Here is a 19,530-nt window from a genome sequence, read left to right on the forward strand (position 1 = left end):
ATTGAATGCTTATGGGTTTGCTTATTTGTGAATATCTTAAAAGGTAAGGAATTCATGGCCTTCATGGTCTTTTCTGAGTATCTGCCCAAATCTATGCATACATTGATCCACAACGTCAGTGTAGACAACTTGTAAATATCCCTCTTCCCTCCTATCTTCTTGAACCAGATTAAAATCCCAAGGTAAATGGTGTGCAACATTCTCACATAGAAAAACACTCCTGAAAGGAAAGTTCCAGGAGAAGAAGAGACTATGGCATATATCAATTACCCAGTGTCTGTAAAAACCTTGAATAGATTATCAATATGAATAAAGTGAGGATTTGTACACCCTGAGGTCAGCCACTATCCTGTCTGTCCTACTCCACATGTTTTACAAATATAATCATGTTCTGGCTTTAGCCTGAATATGCTGCCAAAACTTTCCTATACTTTCAAGACTGCAGTTCTGGAGAGAAGGTACTTTAAGGCATAGCAAATATGTCTACTGACTACAGCACTGGGAGCAATCCTGATCTCCCATGAAACCTGCGCAACTGGACTGACCTTACAGATTTGGGAACAGTAGCGTTTTTATCTAAGCCCATATTACACTCAGTTTTTAATCTCTAGGTAGTCTTCACCTTACCTAGCACAAGTATAAGCAGAAATCTCCCAAAATAATTCAATGCTCAGGTAGTCACAGCATACTGCAAGCACATGTTTAATAAATCTGTTAAACAAAGTTTTCTGTTCAGAATATATCACAGAGTTAAGTAAATTGAAAATGGAAATGGTTCAAAGAAAAGCTGATGGCTCCATTCTGTCTAGCTGGAAGATTTTAACTCTTTTGACCTCCACATAAAAGTGTTTCATCATATCTTAGATAGCTGAAAATCAACTTCCATATCTAAAGGAAACAACATGTTGTCCAGTACAGCGATATAGTAAAACACCTGACACTGCCAACAAAGGTAAGTTACAGCTTGAGAGTGGGAGGAATTTCAGAAACACACTTAAGTATGTCAGCAATTCAGTTCACAATTTTCTTGGAGCTGTCAGAAACTTGAAGTTCCCAGAGATGTCCAAATGGGGCATCTCGTCGAGTCGAGAGGTCAGCACAACACTGGAAGCACACTTGGCATATTTCATTGAGCAGAATAATCCACGGTTCCCCTCCCTTGTGCTGCAGTTGTAGAGAAGAATCACTAGATGGAGCCGCGCCGTCACAAATCTGATTTATGGCCGCTGCAAGAGTTGTTGCCTCCTACAGTTGTTTGGCCTAAAACTGACATGTTGCAGCACATGCTGATAACTCATCTTCTGAAAGACGGGATGAAATGCTCTCATTTACAAACGCAAAATGTACACAGAGAAAGTGACAAGATACTGAATGAAAAAAAGCCACCGAGAAACCAACACTCACAGCTTTCAAAATCAAATAAATTTTAGAAGTGAACTGGAAGTTATTTTATCTGCCAAGACAGATCATATGTCTTACTTTGTTCTGCAAATCAGAAATCACAGCAGACTCCCTAGTGAGTGACATGATCGGTTTCTGCAAAAGAAATACAAGAGCTCAGGGAGTAAGTCTTTGTAAATAAACTCTAACACACTAAAAATGCAGTGATAGACAAACACATTTCCCATAAATACCCTGGCGATATACTTAATCCCACACTTAAGATGTACTTAAAAAAGAACCTTTTTCTTCTAACTGCACTGACATTTGTTTTGCTAGCATAGGGAAGTAGTTGAAATCTTTTCATCCAAACCTACCAACACACAATTCATCTGCCTTTCTGGAGACAGATTATGTGCCAAAAGGGAATTTCTACCTACTTTCATCCTACATCTGTGGAGGCCACGTTGCAACCCAATCCATTCCTATGTATTCCTGGTCTGTGTGCAATGGCACTACTCTCACCTCCCACAGAATGTCAAAATGACAGATCTCCATATTTTGCTCGTGTTTTCCAAAACCCAGACAACTACCAATACTTCACAAAATGAAAACCAAATCCCCAAGCCCACGTCCAAAAGGCACAGGCCCATGTCCAAAAGGCACAGAAGCACAAAAAAATCGGGTTTAGGCTGACATAAAAAAAGATTACACAATCACTGTTGACATCTAAACCAACTCCCTCAGCATCAGATCCGGTCAGGGAGGAGATCCCTCGACAAGGGCACTGCTCCACCTCGCCTGGAAGGAACAGCATTAGAGGAACTCAGGCCCCATTCCCCTTCTCGTGGAGAATCTTCCTTGACCCCTTTCACCTGGAAATTCACAGGTCGCAGGACTGAAATTCCAAAAAATTTTACATGCTTTTTGACGAATAATTGCTCTCACTTCAGCTGCAAATAAACGTGTTCTGGGGAAGGAGAGAACTCACTCTCTGGGGTAGTTGGAGTACCAAGCCTCTTAGGAGCATATTTCTGTGAAAAGCTCCTCCTTTAGAGCCCATTACGAGCTCACACATGTTTTAAAACCAAGACTGCGGTGAAGCTCTGGCAGAACCAGCCTCTGAGGAGGTGACAGCACAAACCACAGGTGCTGTCACTTGACACCACAACAGGGTATGTCACCGAGGGGAAGGCGGGTGACCCATCCATCCTCTCGCCATCCCAGCCAAGCCCGGCACGGGGCACGCCGGGGCGTGGGGACCGCAGGAGGCACCGAGACGAGCGCAGGCACCGCCTCCCGGGGCGGGCAGAGCGGAGCAGAGCAGAGCAGAGCGGAGCGCTCGGAGCCGCGTGTGACCGCCGGGCCGCTCCTCCTGCCCGCCCGCGCTCCCGGCTCCGCGATGCCGCTCCTCAGCGTGCCCAAGGAAGTGGCGGTCGGGACGGCGATGCTGGGGGTCGCCTTTGTCACGGGCATGCTCGCAGGTAAGCGGCGCCCCCCAGGCCGTGCTGGATACACGGAGATACAAAGGCTGTGCTTTCCTCGTGTCCCCACCGAGACGGGACGGCAGCGCCCGGGCAGGTCCCTCCCAGGGCAGGCAGGAGTCCCCCCCGCCCCACAGAGCCCCCAGAGCACACCCCATGGGGCTGCCCTGCGAGCAGGGATTTATTTTGCTGAGCTGTAAATACACTGATGTTCTTAGAGCTGAAGCCGCTCCCTGTAATCCAGCCATGGCAGTGTGGGGCTGGGTCAAGGTCCCAGCGAAGGGGGATAGGCTCCCCGCCCCGTTCCCTGCCTGTGTTTTTTTGGCCAGCCCGGAAAGGCCGGGCTGCGGGCCTTGTGCACAGCTTTGTTTTCTGGCAGCAGTTTCGCTTTCATTCCCCGGGAGCAGCGGAAGAAGGAGCCCACGATCCAGGAGGGGGAGACTGGTGTTGGGTTTGTGATGCCGGCACTTGGTCACTTACACTTTGCTTTAAAGCAAACTGTTGAAATAATCTACATCTCTGCGTGATGGTCTGTAAAATAGAACCATTAACAGAAAATAAACCCCTCGAAATCAAAGTGTTCTGTAGTAGCAAACAACTACCGGGAGATGTGGAAATTAATTTGTTGCTATTTCTTCAAAATAGTTGATCCGTTTGGTAAAAGAAACATTGGGCATGAAGGCTGCAGTCAGTTCTGTATTTGAGTAGATGTACTAACCCCTAAACCTCAGCCTTCAGCACCAGTTTGTCTGCATAGTGGTTTCATGCTAAACAAGCCATTGAGCAATACCAAATTCCCCCTGGCTGGAGAGCAGGACAGTGTCTGAGAGCACAGGGTTTGAGAAGACACATCAGCTGATATGGGCCTAAAACCCGGCAGCCTCTAATCATTTACAAAACAAGGGCGCCAGACTAAGAAAATTGTGCTGCCTCATTTATGTTTCTCTTTAAAGTTGCCCTTTGATGGGGTTACTTCTCGTGTAAGATTAGGGCAGTTTGTAACCATCATATTGGCCACTGACCAACACAGTACTGAAGCCTTTCCCATTCAGCCTTTGGAGACCTGAGCTGGACATCTTAAGAGGCCAAAAAGGAGAAGGGAGAAGAAATTATAGTCCACTTGGTTGTCCAGTTATGTTGCATTTTCCATTTCCACAGCTATTTTAGAGTGGAGAAGTTTTTAACCTTTAGTAATACTTCAATGTTTATTTTATTTAAAATGGCAATAACTGAAAAGTGTAAGAGTTGTTATTAATACTTCTTTGGTAGGTAAAAGATACCCTTCTTTACTTTTTGGGACCCCGAGTGGTATGATGGGGAAGAACAGTCCTCTCAGGCGATACATCCTGGATCACTCTTTGCGGGAACATCCAATTCTAAAGAAGCTGCGTCTGGTCAGTATCACACACACCTCACCCTGAACTCCTGGGATCCTGGGCACATTTCCTTCCTCTGTCTTATTTGCTTACCTACTAAGGGTACTGCTCAGACTCCTCAACGTTCAGGGCTACCTACATGATTGTTTGATAGTATTGGCATACATTTTGATAGTATTGGCATACATTTACTTTCTGTCGTCAGCTCCCAAGGCCATGTGTTAGGACTGCACTTGATTTGGACTTGAACAGATGACTTCTGTTCATTTTGGTTGGCATATAAGGAACCTGTAGCTCAGAGAGGTAATGTCCTCCGTCAGGCTCCAGTGTCAGAGATGAGACCAGACATCCTGACTCAAGTTTGAATAATTTCAGGTGAGACAAACTGTTCTTGTATAAAAGAAATTAAATGCTTATTGCTGGAACAGGTTGGTTGGAGTGATCCCTAGCAGAAGGAAATAGGAAGACATACTTCCCTTCAACTGTCATGTCACAACTCTGCTTCTCCATTGCCCATTCCTCAGTGCCAAGAGCTCTTCCATCCTGGGATGGGCACAGACTCTCCAGGTTTGCACTGTGTAGCCAGGACTACATGGTCTGACCTTTGACAGACATGAACCTAGCAGTTCATTAAAGCATTCTACACATCTTGAAAGAAGTGCATCTCTTTGTGTAAATTCATATAAATAAAGGACTTTCACAGTCAAAGCTCCTCTATGATTCTTTGTTAGTTACAGATATTGCTGTTGTCACAGCCATGGTAACTTTGGAGCATATTACTGCTTTGAATATCCACTGCTTATGACACACATAACATCCTCCTTACTTATAATTAAATTCAAACCAATTTCTGGCTCACAGATGGAGCACAAAGCCATCTAAAATGAGAAGACAGAGGTGTCTGTTTTTCCTGGAGTTTCACTAGGACTTTTTTCTTCAGGATATTAGTTGGTTACATTTGTTATTTGTTTGATGCAATGTGTTGAGGTGTTTTTTTTTTTCCTTTTCTAGCTCACTGCTGATCTTCCCTGGGGCAGAATGATGGTGTCCTGTGAGCAGGCTCAGCTTATGGCAAATTTGGTCAAACTCATTAAAGCCAAGAAAGTTATTGAAGTAGGTAAGAGTGTCACTTTGTAGTAAAATAAAACTCTTGACTATCATTCTTCCCCTGTATGGGTTCCCACCATCTTCATTCTTGGCCTGGCTGTTACAGTTCCCTGGTATTTTGCTGCTCATCCAGTGTCTCTGGATTATACCTACAAAACCAGACTCTGCCTTGTCTGTCCATGAGCCTTTTGGAAAAAGCTAACATTGAAGTTTGCTAAAAAATTGATTTAAAAAATGTCAAAATTCCTTTCAACCTACCATTACATTAAAATGGAAGAAAAAAATGAAAAATTTTTGCTGTCTATTAACCAATTGCCATCCTTAATTCCTGTGGGGATTTTATTCCTGAAGAGAATAAAATTCTTTTTTCCACTATACAATAAGTATTAATGTCTCTTATGATTTTCCTAGGTGTTTTCACAGGTTATAATGCCTTGAATATGGCACTTGTCCTGCCAGATAATGGCCGAGTTGTTGCCTGTGATATAAATGAGGACTATGCCAAAGTTGGAAAGCCACTGTGGAAGGAGGTAAGCAGCATCTCCTGTACACAGTGGGGACAGCTGCCTTTACATGTGAGGAGATTTTGATCTTTTAGACTTACACATTCACACAGAAGTATTCTTATCATTAAACGAGACTGATAGAATTCAGTTTGGGAAGAGAAATAAGTGGTGTTTGGAATCGAGAAATAATAGAAAAGCTGTCTGAACCCCAGTCACTCCCTGAGTACAACCTACTAAGAGGTTATTTCTTGACCACTTTTTATCGACACCCTGTTCTTTTTCATCTTAGGCAGGAGTAGATCATAAAATTGACCTGCGGATTAAGCCAGCAATTCAAACACTTGGTAAGTAACCTGAAATAACCAATTGTTTCCCCTTCCTAGAAATAGAAGAGGGATACAATAGACCTTCTATTAAGACCAAATATGGTTGTGAATGTGATCTCTCTTGCTAACAGGGAGGCAGCTTCTCTTATATTAAGAAGTAGAAATCCTTAGGAGTTCACAATTTTCCTGCGTACTAGCAGAGAGGAAGAAAATGTTTGTCCTGTGTGTCTTGGCTGTACTGGTCACTCACCTGTCCTGTCCATCACTTGATTTAACCTATCAAGTACTATTGTCAGCTGCTTCTGGGAAAGCTGATTAAAACAGATTAATTAGACAAAGCCAAATTTCTCTTATCCATTGTCTAGTCTAAGCAAGAATTCTTTTGTTAAGAGAGTAGGAGTTCCCTGAAAGGGCTGAGGTGTGGAAAAAATTCAGAAGCCAATACATAACTTAGGCTGAATTGTGTTCAGAGAAGTTCAAATTCAGGGTGTGCCAAAAGTGTTCAAGGCCATTAGTGAGGCAATGACTTTTCTTATTCAAGGAAAGAGAAAATGTGGGGCAGAGGAAATACTAATAAATGTTCTGAAAATACAAGAAATTTTCTAGGACTGTTGGATGCAGAAGGTTTCCAGCAAAGGTGTTTGGTGGATCCACAGATCCATTGATAACTTTGTATTACTTTGAAATCCATCCTTTCTAAAGAGGCAAATATAAGCAGTTTGCTGGTATGCACACTCCTTGAAGTCTATCAAACTGCTCTGTCCAGGCCCTGCTTCAGACAAAAAGATCTTCTGCTGACAGAGGCTTGAGGACAGGTTAGAGGGGTGGCAGAGAACCTTAGGAGACAGCAATCACCTCCTCTGCAACTGGCAATTTGGAATTCTCAGTCAAGAAGTCTCTTTAGGAGAAATTAAAATTGAATTCTATTTGTCTTGGCCCAGAGAGAGACTACTTATAGCAACTTTTTGCTGTAAATATCTCTGACAGGATTTGTTCATGACCCATGTCTTGGCACTTGGTCTGCAAGGAGAGATTAGCATTTAGAACTTGTTCATAAGGTGAGAAAAATTCCAATCCACTCAAAAAATAACAGTTCTTAGCTCAAAAAAAGTTGAAGGTGTAGAGTATGTCCAGTTTCAAAGTGCTCAACTTGTTTTCACTGTACCTTTCAGCAGTCCCAGCCGTATCCTTCAGGTTTGGATCTACTCCACAAACTCCTAAGCACACAGAACTCAGTAACTGCATGTTTTATGGCATACATAATGTCTAGGTTGGTTTCTGTGGGATAAGCTTTTCTAGTAATTACCTGTGGAGGAATAGGCTGCCTGGTCAGGCAGAAGGCAGCAGAAAACATTTAATGGGAACTTTGACACAAATGGATCACTTCCTCCTACACAGCACTAACCAGAGTGTAATGACTCACTTTCTTGCTCATCTAGATGAACTGTTGGCCAATGGAGAAGCAGAAACCTTTGACTTTGCTTTCATTGATGCCGATAAAGAAAACTACAACGAGTACTATGAAAAATGCTTGCGCCTCATAAAGAAAGGGGGAATAATAGCTATTGATAATGTAAGTACAGCAGTTGTGATGGTAATGCACAGGCAGTTACTGCTTCTGGCTGTGGGAAAAGAAAAAGAAGTTATAGTGGAATACTAGTAATGTGATTTCTGACCTGCAATTGGGTTGCTAATTGTGACATGTTTGTTCCACGTAACAACAAAAAGAAAATTCAACATAAACTCTTTAAGTAAGCTATATAAAACACTAATAGAAAACATAGAAATTTTCTTGTTATTTGTTACAGAGGATGCTCTGTATTATTTTGATTTATCTTGTAGTGCATTTATGCTATTTATACTATTTATACTAGTCCTTACACAAGATCAAAAGTAGCACTTGTAATCAGTAACTATTAATAAGTTATCAATTAATTACTTTTACAAGAAACAAAAGATGTTAAACTTTGGGCACCTTTGGCACATCCCCAAAGGATGTTAAACCTTCGAGGTTATGGTGGCAGCCAAATAGGACCTCTTAAAAAACTGTTTTTAAAGACCTTTTTTTTGCTTCCAATCTACAGTAGAAGTACAATTAACAAATTTGGTGGATTCACACTTCCACTTGTGAGAGTTCCATGTCAGAGACCATTAGACATCTGAAATACAACAAATAATATCAATTTCTAAAAAATATACGGGAACTTTTCAAAACTTCCTTTGTGGTCGAAGGACCATATTGGAAGAAAGGAGGTGCATCATATTTCTTTTTTCAACAGGTCTTCTGGAATGGAAAGGTGCTAAACCCAAGGAAGGGCGACTTGGCAGCGCAGACAATTCACCGCCTCAATGAGAAGCTTCTCAGAGACGCACGTGTCAATATCAGCATGCTCCCAATGGGGGATGGAGTCACATTAGCATTCAAGTTGTAACTCGAGGAAGCCCAGCAGATGGGAAATAGCAAGCAGCATCAAATCATCAGAAAAAAAATTGCAGGTGGAACATTATCAAAAATTTAATTTAGCCTAATATCTCCACTGGATAGCATAGTCTGGGAAAGAAGACTTTAGGAGCAGCAGGATCCTAAGGACAGCTAAGTAGAAAAGAGAGATTTATTATGAGATCTACTATGGTTTCTTGTTTTAATTGTAATAAAAGAAATAAACTTACGTGCAATTGTCCTTGTAAGACAGTGGTTGAAAAAATGCCCCTCTATAGATTGTCCAAGTCACTCAATACAACAAAGTAATTTTCTGTCTTAGAAGAGCCTCTTGAGCAGCAGAATAATCAGTCAGTACCATCAAAAGGAAAAGAAGTGCAGTTTAGTAATGTTTATAGCCATAATAGAAAAAATGGATTTTTAATGAAATGGCATCAAGGAGATTGCTAGCCTTCTCAGACTAAATATATTTTAAGTCATTCCTTATCTTTGAAGGGTACTACAGAATAAGCCTCAAAAAAACACTGTCTGAAAAAAAAAGTTATTTTTAAAAGCTTGCCAAAGGACAAACAGTATTTGCAATACAGTAACTGCATTCTCTAAAATCTTTGTGCACATGGACTGGATTTCTTTAACCTAGGTAATAGCACAGGTAGATTTTCTTCAAGTCAGAATGAGGAGAAGCAAATGGATGAGAAATAAACCAAAACAATTCTCCCTCTTTCCTCTGGCCCTCCCTCTTGCCCCCTCAAAGGAGCAGCTTGCTAGTTGCTTGTTTCCTAGAAAGGTGGAAGCACAGAGTATTGGTGGCAAGCCTACAGAAGGATTATGATACTATGAGGATGCAATACAGCTGCTAACTGGCTATTCAAATCATTATTGCAAGCAGAGATTCCCTTCCCTAGGCAGCATGTAACAAAGTTTCAGCCTGCAATTCTTTATTAGAGATAAAAATTGATTAAATAGGAAACTGAAAATAGGATTTTACAGATAAAAGCTTCACTGGTAACTGTTTTGGGGGACTGATAACACTGGAAGGGTATCATATGTACAGAGGAAAGAGAGCTTCAGTTTTGTTGACATCCTGAAGGGAAGCTGTATTAGAGCTAAGAGAATTCTTCATCCATTTGCTTAAACAATGCACCTGAATGACTTGAGGCACTGGGGGGCAGATTTCAAGTCTCAGAATGTTTAAAACTGTCTACTTGGCTCATATTTTTGAGATTTCAGCTGGGTGGCCTGGGTTCTGATAAGGGGCAGAAGTTGAGAGCATGGCTCTTGCCTGTCTCAGACACTTGCCATAGTATACGGCAGTGGAAAGCAATGAATAAAGGAAGCATTGCCTGTTGGCTTCAGAGTGAGGTTATGACTGAGGAAATCTCAATTCTATTTCTGTCACTTCCACTTAAAACCCTGATTCAGCAAAGCACACCAGGATGTGGTAAAGTACTTTGCTGAATTGAGGACTGACTGCAAAATCCATGTCTGGGAGAAGGCCAGGACAAGGTGTGTGTTGCCCTTAAATGAGAATTTAAATATGGCATAAAGTTTGCCCAATTTCTTTTTCTGAGCACGGATTTACCCTCAGACCTTCAAACCTCTGCACTCCTCAGATTTCTTCTCTGCATGAAAGAAATAACACCTTATTAAATTCTTAGTTGCTATAACAGCTCTCAGAGTGGCTAAAGGAATGTACAAGATCATTATACATTTGCATGCAGAGCTTCTGGCCATGTTCTACTTTACAATTTTACTTTGTCGGTAGGTACCAAAAAAATCCTAAGGGTTAAAAACACAAAGTGGGACCCTTTGACAGCAGGGGCATCTTCTCAAATATTCCTCCTTTCAGAGGCTAGAGGCTGATAAACATGAGCAAGCCAGAAACTGTTAAGAAGATATACCCTGTCCTAAAAGTACCATGATGGCCTTTCCCAAACATGGAAAAGTCATTGGAAGATCAATCACAGACTCTACAACTGTTTTACTACTATTTTCCACGTTGCAAAAACCCTCTCAGTGAAGCTGAGCCAAAAATGGGCAAGCATCATGAGTATTTTTGCAAGAAATTGTCAAGTAAGGCTTTAGCAACATTTAAAACTAGATACAAGCACTCATAGTTAATGAATTCAAAACCAACTATTCTTTGATGGGAACTGGCAAAGTCCCCGTTACCTATGCTAGAGGAAGACCTATCCACAGCCTGAGGCTGAAGCCATGTGCAGCAGCCAGCCAGCATTTTGCCTCTGCTTTGGACTCTGTTCCATTTTAAATATGCAGATCATAATGTGAGTATTTCATCAAACCTGTCTCCATCCTGATCACCTAATTACCATTAGAAAGAATAGCAATGTGTCCCTAAACTATAGATTGATGAGCCATCTGTAAGTGGAAACAAAGAGCAGAAGGAAGCTTAATTGAATCAAATATTTAGAATACATTATCTTGTAGTTACTCAGAAACTGGCCTTCTCTTCAGGCTTCTGTCCTGCACATCTGGAATTCATCACCACTAACTGCATTTAATCCTTCAACCTTACTATGAAGTGACTGCTGATAATACATAATTATGGCTTAATTCAAGTAGTGAATCAGCTATGGGGAATTTGTGGGGGCAATGAGAATTTATACTTCCATTAGCTGATGGGAATGGACCACCCAATAATGCAATGCAAGGCTTTGTCTCTATTGGAGACACCATGTATGGAAGGCCATGGGTCTGCTGGCTCTCCTCACCCCTCTCAGGTAATACACCTGCCTGAGGTACTGCTCGTGCTATGGAAACTCAGGATTTTCTGCCCCTGGAGAGGAGCTCACCCAGGGACACAGTTGTTGCCCAAACCTTCCCAGCCAGCTCTTCCTGCAACACCAACATCTCTTCTGCTTGCAAGGGAGGACCCCAGAGGGGACAACACAGGTGACAAATGTACAGCTGGGACTTCTCAGAAGCCAATGGGGCTGAAGGATGGGTCATTAAACAAAAAACAATGACAACAACAACGAAAAAATAATTCTCCCTAAAGTGGTAACTCCCAGAAGCCACTATGAGAATTAAAGCATGTAATCCTAACTGCTGGCTGGGTATTTGAGTCCCTGCTCCAAAGATGTCACATTCAAAATGGTATGGGATGATATTTATGTGGGTGACAGGTAAGGGAACAGAAGACTTTTTGAGTGAGCTTTACATCTCTCCTAGCTAATTAAATGATTAAATGATCAGGCCTGAGACTGGATGCTCAGAAATCTAGAGAGAAGGCTGTCCCCCAAAACCAGCTCATTGTCCACGGGTAGACACAAAGCTCAGGGCTCAGTTCTGCATTTTCAATGCTGCAGCTTTTAATCCTGGTGGGACATTGAGGGTGAAGCAGGGAGTATCCTCAGTCTCTCATGTTTAAAAAGAAAGTAATGGCCTAAAGAAAAACTGGTCTACTGAGTGTAACATAACTTAGAGGCATTTGTTGAACCTCTGACACTACTGTCACTCCTTTTAACAAACTCAAGTGTTTTTAATCTTTTTAAATTCAGTCACATTACACACAGACAGCACTTTCTGTGAATTGCTGCTCATGGAAGACAATTAGCAAACCTGTGACAAAGCCCTTAGGATACAGAGAAAGGAACACGAATATAAACTTCATCCCAACTCCTTCCTTTGAGGCATGAGCAGTTCCCAGAAACCTTTTTAGCTCAGATCTGAGGGATATGCCATATCTCAAGCACTGCAGTCTTGATACTGGAATGACAACAGCAGCAAGTGCCATTACTGACTCGTTTTTGATGATGTAGTAGCACACAGTTGGCTGCATCCCTGGTTATGTTCTGTTTATCACTTGAAGAAATCTATCCTAAATGGTCACAATGTAAAAAAACCTAAAAGACCAGTACTGTTTTAAGAGATTTTTCTCCTTGTGTGCTGGGTTGGGCTGGAGGAGAGTTAATTTTTTTCATAGCAGCTAGTACAGGGCTATGTTTTGGGTTTGTGCTGGAAACAGTGTTGATGTTCCCCTCACTCCACTGCATGAAGGAACAGGTTGGGGATGCATGAAAAATTCGAGGAGGGACAGCTAGGCCAGCTGACCCAAATTGACTGAAGGGGTACCACATGGCATCATGCTCAGCATTTAAAATGAGGGGAAGAAGGAGGTGATGGTGTTTGTCTTCCCAAGTTATGTGTCATGGAGCCCTGCTTTCCTGCCTGCAGATGGGAAGTGGTAAATTAATTACTTGTTTTTACAGCTTCTGTTTGTTTATTAAACTCTATCTCAGCTTACAAGTTTTACACTTTTACCCTTCCAATTCTCTCCCTCATTGCACCAGAGGTGGTGAGGGAGCAGCTGTGTGGGGCTTAGTCGCTAATTGGGGCTAAACCACAACACCCTACTAGCAGAGATGAATACAGCTTGGTTTTATCCATCCCATCTACTGAAAGTGCACAGGTCTCCTCCATCATGGCACCACCTGTGCACCAGCTTGAGGAAGGTGATCATGCTGAGTGACACCATCTCTTCTTCCAAAGAACAGCCAGACCAACACAGTCAAATAACCTAAAGCACCCCACACACAAAAGATCTGGGCCCATTTCTGAGTGGTTTGCAGCACATTTGATTTTATTGCTCATTCCATGTTAATGGGAGAGGCAGCACTATCATGGCCTTCCCAGAATGAAAAAGTGGAAATCACAAATACAACAAGAAGGGTCTTTCAGGGAGGGATTGCTGATGACATCCCAAACAAGTACTGAGTGAGAGAATGACAAAGCTGATTTTTCTCTCTGTGCACACCTAAGAGCTGCAAACGAGCATTTCCTGCCACAGTGGGCAGTGAAGTTTCTTCAGAGAAGCTTAAAGAAATTCTTTTGTTTCCTAACTCATCAGTTGCTCTGGTCTGCCAAGCTTTTTCCCAGGTCTGTGGCATTTCTCTGCTGCAGCATATTGTGCCAGTGATTTGCACTAGATGAAAAGGCTCTGCACAAGTATAAAGCATTACCTCTGCATAATTCTAATCACACAAAATTGGTCTCATGCATTTGCAGCTACTTGTGGTTTCTAAGTCACCTGTTTTATAATAATTTTTAAAGCAATGTTTTGAGAAAGGAAATGAACAAACATAAAACCTGCAAAAGAGGGAAATTAATGTGGGATTTCAGACAAGTTATTTATCTTCCTTTTTGGCTCAGTGCAATACTGTAGGGATAAGCACATAACTAGCTGCTTTAATATTTACTCCTATTATAAGAAAAATAAACATTGCTGATAAGTCACTGCTTTCCAGGATTAGATTTCATATTTTAGAGACTGCTTTAAATTAATGCAGAAGCAAACATTATCTTTTCTTCTTATTCATATATTTCCCTAATGAGTTCCAGGCAAATTGTGCCTACTTATATTTTATGATTTTAAATAATTAAAACATTTTATGGAGGCAACTAAAATTCTCCCCAGAGTTAGCAGAAAGATTATTGATTGAACAGATCTCAGGCTACAAGGAAAAAATTATTATTTAGTTTAAAGGCTCATAATTTTATTCCTATTCACCTACTAAAAAACCAAGAGACTGTGCATTTTTCCAGCAACCTTTTGAGTTATGCTGGGGTAGGGACTTGGGTTATGTTGGTGAGATGAAAGTAGTAACTTTTTGACATCATGAAATTAGATTTCAGAAGATAGTTAATGAGAAAGTGTTATTGCTGCTGTCACAAGTAAATGCAATACCTAAATACTGCACACCCACAAAGCACCGCAGCATTCATTGCCCAAGATAAAGCCTTACTGTACATTTACAACACCCAAGAATTTTAACCAAATCTGCAAATACAAAACATCAACAGAAGAAATCCACTCTCAGAGAGGACTGGTTGACAGGACACCCAGGCTGTCATATCATGACACAGCCAGAGAAGTCCATAGGGTTATGGCCCAGATATCACTGTCCTGTAGCACAACACCCAACAACAGAAAAGGGGGATTCTTTCAGAATGAAAAGAAAATAAAAAAGCCACAACAACAACAACAACAAAAAAAGAACTGTTGCAGTGTGCATTTTGGGTTTTCTAAAGTTCTGTATGATTTTTATTATTGAATTTATTAATGTTTCATTCCTACCCACACCTCTTTCCCTAATCCCTGTCGTTATCTCCTCTCCCTCCTTCTCAATAGGCCTGCCCCTCCCCATTGTACCTCCTCAACAGCCTCTCCCAGTGCATTGTACCCTCTATTGTATCTTATCTGTGGACACACCCTGGTACTTGAGTATCCTGGCTAAGCCAGAGGCTCAGCCAAGGTTTCAGGTATCCTCACACCCCTTTTACCCCTAAATGGCCATGTCAATGCCCCCTGTACCTAAATCACTCCCCCTCATTTCCATCAGTAACGCCCCTGTACTTAAAGGGAGGTAAGAGCCAAAAAGACTCACTCACACACTCACGCTCTGAAACCAGGGCCTTTTCCCTGAATAAACACCTTCTTTACCACCCAGTGTGAGTCTCTCCTTGTTCCAAGGAAAGTCAGGTCTCTGCTTGAAATCTGGACCCAAAGGAATAACTCATTTATATGGTATCTGAAGAGCAGAGCTAGCCAGGAGACAAGCTCAGAAGGACCATAAAGAACCAAATCTAAAAGAGACAAATGCGTTTTAAAACAGGAGCAAAGAAACCTTCACAAGAAGGGAAATGGATGCCTGCACATTCAAAGAGAAGTAACAACTGCAGGTAAAATGTAGGCTTTATTTGTAAGGAACCTAATGCGTGAGTCCATGATGTCACCTCGTATCTTTTGTTGTGTGGGGTTTTAGAAAGCAAACATTACAAGTTTACATTTAAAGATAAGCAAAGCATGTAACTCCTTGGACTAGCAAAAAAACCTGAAAACAAGCCAAAAAAAAGCGACCAACCAACCAACCAGAAAAGACCCAAAACACCTACCGTACTTAGCTTGAAAATGCTGATTTTGAGCATTAGTTTTACCCTGCATTGCATATCAGACTCTTTTGCCTGCAGCAGCGAAATTCACACAGGCTATGGCTCACAACTCTCAGTGTTTACTTCGTAAGGTATGTATTTTTCCATCTGCCTACCAGAAGTCAATGCTGCTGATATCTGCTACAAATCAAAACGTGGAAAGCCAAGGAGCAGGAACAGATGCAATGAGCAGAACTGGAAAGCTTTGTCAGCCAACAATGTTCACCTTTGGATTCAAGCAGAGCTGTAAAGACTACCTGGGGTCAGGGAAGGAGTGGGCAATGAGATCACCCTGCTGCTCTGTGTGGAAGGACACACATCTGTCTCCACCTCTGGCAATGTTCGGCTCTACAAACAGAGGTGAGAAAGGATCCCTCAGATGCCTTCACCAGCTTCCACCCAGCTACCAGTGTCTCCTCACCCTCCTGGGCACATGAGCAGAGTTTTGGCATGTCATTTCCCATGTCACCTTTAACATCCTCCAGCCATCTAAACATCAGTTGCATGAAATGCTCTCCCAGGACACTTAATCCATCTTTTCTATATAGTGTAATTAGTGGGGTCATTCCAAAGCAGAAAGCCACAGTTAACTGTGCAACTACTGCACCATTATGTATTATAACAAAGAGATTAACACAACCTGAAAGAAAGAGCAGAGCCCTCCTTGGTTTCCTTTAAGCAGCAGAGCTAGATCATGTTCCAGTGAGCCTCAAAGACATCCCCAGTGAGGAGGAGCATTAATTCACTATCATTGTACAAAACAAGACACAATAGGTCAAACTCCTGAAAAAATGATTCCTGTACAAAAATCTGGAGTTTCTCCACAGATGTTTAGAGCCAGCTTCTGTATCACCAGCTCTGCTGTTATGGATTTTAGGCACAGTCATTTCTTGGGAGCTATTCCCACCAACAGGCAGTAGTCCTTCTCCTCAGGTCAGGAGGACCATCCAGACCCCATAAGGTCTCCTGCAGATCATCTGTACTACAGTACCAAAGCTGAGCTCCCCTGGCCCTATCAACGACTGCTGTATGGGATCAGACCTACCCTCACAGTTCTGAGACTGATCCAAGATACCACTGAAGACTAACCCAAAGGAGGTAAAAGCACAGACACATTTAATCAACACCGAGAGACCAAGAACAGAAATTCCTTCTGTCATTACAGAAGGTGTCTCAGGTACCATCAAGCCCATCTTACACCCCTCTCATGCAGCTTTTGGTTACTTTGATGGCTGCTACCAAGTTTTCCTTTTTTGATTTTCAGTGTTGTCACTCACCATATACTGAGTCACCCTTTAGCTCAAGGTTAAGTTCAAGTGTGTATTTAAACTTCCAGACACAGAACTATGGTAAACTCTTAATGAACACTTTAGACATGCAGATAGGGTGTGTTTGCCTGCCGACCTTAGGAACCATTTATGGTCATCTCTACAAACTACACTAAAGTTACATGAATAGCAAAGCTAGGTACTGACAGTGTTGCAAAAGACTAAACTTGCACAAGCAATCAATTTTGACAGCCCCTATTACATGTAAGCATTATAATATAGATTTTAATTTTGTGATCAAACATTTCTGCGTTCAACTTTTGATGTGGTCCTTCCTGATCTTACCGAGTTTCACATTACGTTTTTTGCCTTCAAGCTAATAAACTGAGAACCTATAAACAGGAAAATAGCTGGCTTTCAGCAGTCTGTGCTAGTGGAAGATTCTTAGATCTCTTAGATTCTTAGAATCTTAGATTCTTAGAAGGGCCAAGCAGCTTTGTGCTGTGGTCACAATTCTCTAGCAAAAGAAGTAGACAAAATCAGGGAATCACCAGCAGAAGTTACAACTGCCTTTTCTGTGTTCAATTATCTTAACTTTCTGCTTTGAGTTTATCTTACTTCATAAAAGAAAATTGGACTGTGACAGCTACATCAACACCAAATCATTTCAGCGAATTCCCTGTACTTTTTCTCCAAGGGATTAAAGGCTCTAAGTCAAAGGAAAGAAAAACAGAGGTGAGGTAACAACAGGTTTTCCACAGTTATCCTGTAAAGGCAAGTTTAAAGTTAGAGCCTTTTTTCTTCTGGAAAGTTCACATTTTGAATGCTTTTCTGCTCCTCCTCAGCAGTTCTTTGTGCCTGTAACCCTGTCCCCAGGTACCCCCCAGGTGCTGTGCAGGCAGCTCAGCTCATGGGCCAAGGCAGGTCTGTACCTGCTCCCACCCAAGGACAGCACAGCCACACTCCGTGTGTGGCCACCAGGTGCCCCAGCCCCACCAGCCCAGACACATGTGACACACCTTGTTTTTAATGCAGGAAACCACAGACAGAAAGGTGAGTGCAATCCCTCATGGACAAGAAACAAAAGGTTTGTAAGGCAGTTGGGTACATGCTTTCTACAAGCCCTGCTCTCTCTGCTCTCCAGTGACTTATGCTCTGCCAAACCCCGAGATGAGCCAAGGACAACCACTCGAGGTGTGGCCTCACCAGTGCCCAGTGGGACAATCACTTCCCCAGTTCTGCTAATCACATAATTTCTCATACTCAAGCCAGGATGCCATTGACCTTCTTTGGCCACCTGGCCACATTCCTGGCCACATCCACATGTGACAGGTCCTTAGCAGACTTGCTGGGCTCTCTTCCCTGTTCCCATGCTCCGGTGGGTTGCTTGAGACTTAAATTACAATTAATTGCAAAGCTGGGGGAATAGTTTGTGAGCTACCCACACTGTAGCAGTGTGAGGTCCCTGGGATGCAGCCATGCACCCACACCTCCAACATGTCCTGTGGCCAGCCCCACCACACTGCCTGATGCCACCAGACACAGGAATATCACGTTTTGAATCCTTCCCCTTTGCCGGCTGGATTTTGGCAGCTGGCGTACCCTGTCCTCCTGCCAGCAAGTGTTTCTTATAGCTAAAGCTAGCCAGAACATCTCTCTGGTATTGCAAGCCATTTGGGGATTTCTTCTAGAGAAGTATTATCACGTCAGGAGCAGAGCAGCAGTGAGGAAAACAACTTGTTGCGTGAATTAATTCCGTTTAGACAGGGGTGTGGATGCTGCCAGGCACCAGCTGCCACAGGCCTGAGAAGAGCGCTGGCCGCTCCCCCAGAGCCGGCGGGCGCTGCCCGGGTCTCAGCGCAGGGATAGAGCACCCCGAGTGCCGGCGTACGCGGGGCGTTTCCTGCTTTAATTCTATTTCTTTTTCTCAGAATCAGCTCGAGCTCTCTAGCACCAGCATTTCCCACCGCCTTCCTCGGTGGGCGTGTGGGGCCGGTGCCCGCAGGAGCGGCTCCTCCTGAGGGCGCAATGGCGGCCTGAGGGGAGCACCGGCGGCCACAGGGTGGCGCCCGCGGCCCGCGGCGAATCGGGCGGGCGCTCGGCGGCCACGATGGCGGCCCCGCACCGGGCCTGGGGTGATTGTCCCCTCCCTCATCGCCACTGCCCCGGAGCGGCCCCGCACCCGGCCTGGGGTGATTGTCCTCTCCCTCATCGCCAGAGCCGTGGCACGGACCGCAGAGCATCTCGAGGAACAGTAAATTGGCAACAAAGTTCGCTCGGAAGCTGCCGGGAAAACATCCCGGACTGTTGCAGAAGAGAATACTGACACACACCCCTCACACCCCGCAGCCAAACCCCAACCATAGCATTTAACCATAGACTTAGCATTTCTTAAACGAAGGAACCACGTGTGCGTACTATAGAATATTTTAAAGTGTATTTTTAATAATAGACCGCTAAGAATCCGAGGGCAAAGCTCACTGGACCCTTGTGAGCCCCCACCTCAGCTCCCAGGCACAGCTCGGGCTGAAGGGATGAACCAGAGATAAGGGACATTTCTGTAATAGCCAGTGTTTTAGTGCTCATAGCAACACAGGAAAGTAAAAAAAAAAAAAAAAAAAATTTAAAAAAAAAAATTAAAAAAAAAAAAATTAGTAAGTGCTAAGAATGCCAAACACTTAAACAGCATCAT

The 19,530-nt window shown here is 42.9% G+C and overlaps 1 protein-coding gene across 1 annotated transcript; it reads left to right on the forward strand.

Annotated features, from left to right (window-relative positions):
• The first annotated feature begins 2,722 nt into the window (after positions 1-2,722).
• COMTD1 (catechol-O-methyltransferase domain containing 1) lies at positions 2,723-8,867 on the forward strand. Its single transcript, XM_083866984.1, has 7 exons — positions 2,723-2,864; positions 4,134-4,258; positions 5,252-5,357; positions 5,759-5,877; positions 6,143-6,197; positions 7,619-7,752; positions 8,459-8,867. The coding sequence occupies exons 1-7, from the start codon at positions 2,783-2,785 to the stop codon at positions 8,609-8,611; spliced, it is 774 nt and encodes a 257-aa protein (XP_083723110.1). The 5' UTR covers positions 2,723-2,782; the 3' UTR covers positions 8,612-8,867.
• The last annotated feature ends 10,663 nt before the right edge of the window (positions 8,868-19,530 follow it).

The sequence above is a fragment of the Zosterops lateralis genome (assembly GCF_965231275.1).
Source record: "Zosterops lateralis genome assembly, chromosome: 8".
NCBI lineage: Eukaryota > Metazoa > Chordata > Aves > Passeriformes > Zosteropidae > Zosterops > Zosterops lateralis.

Excerpts from the sequence above, each read along its gene's own strand:
- COMTD1 (XM_083866984.1), top strand. The coding sequence starts at position 2,783 with ATGCCGCTCCTCAGCGTGCCCAAGGAAGTGGCGGTCGGGACGGCGATG. Across the intron at positions 2,865-4,133 it reads TGTCACGGGCATGCTCGCAG|GTAAAAGATACCCTTCTTTA; the intron begins GTAAGCGGCGCC and ends CTTCTTTGGTAG. Across the intron at positions 4,259-5,251 it reads TTCTAAAGAAGCTGCGTCTG|CTCACTGCTGATCTTCCCTG; the intron begins GTCAGTATCACA and ends TTCCTTTTCTAG.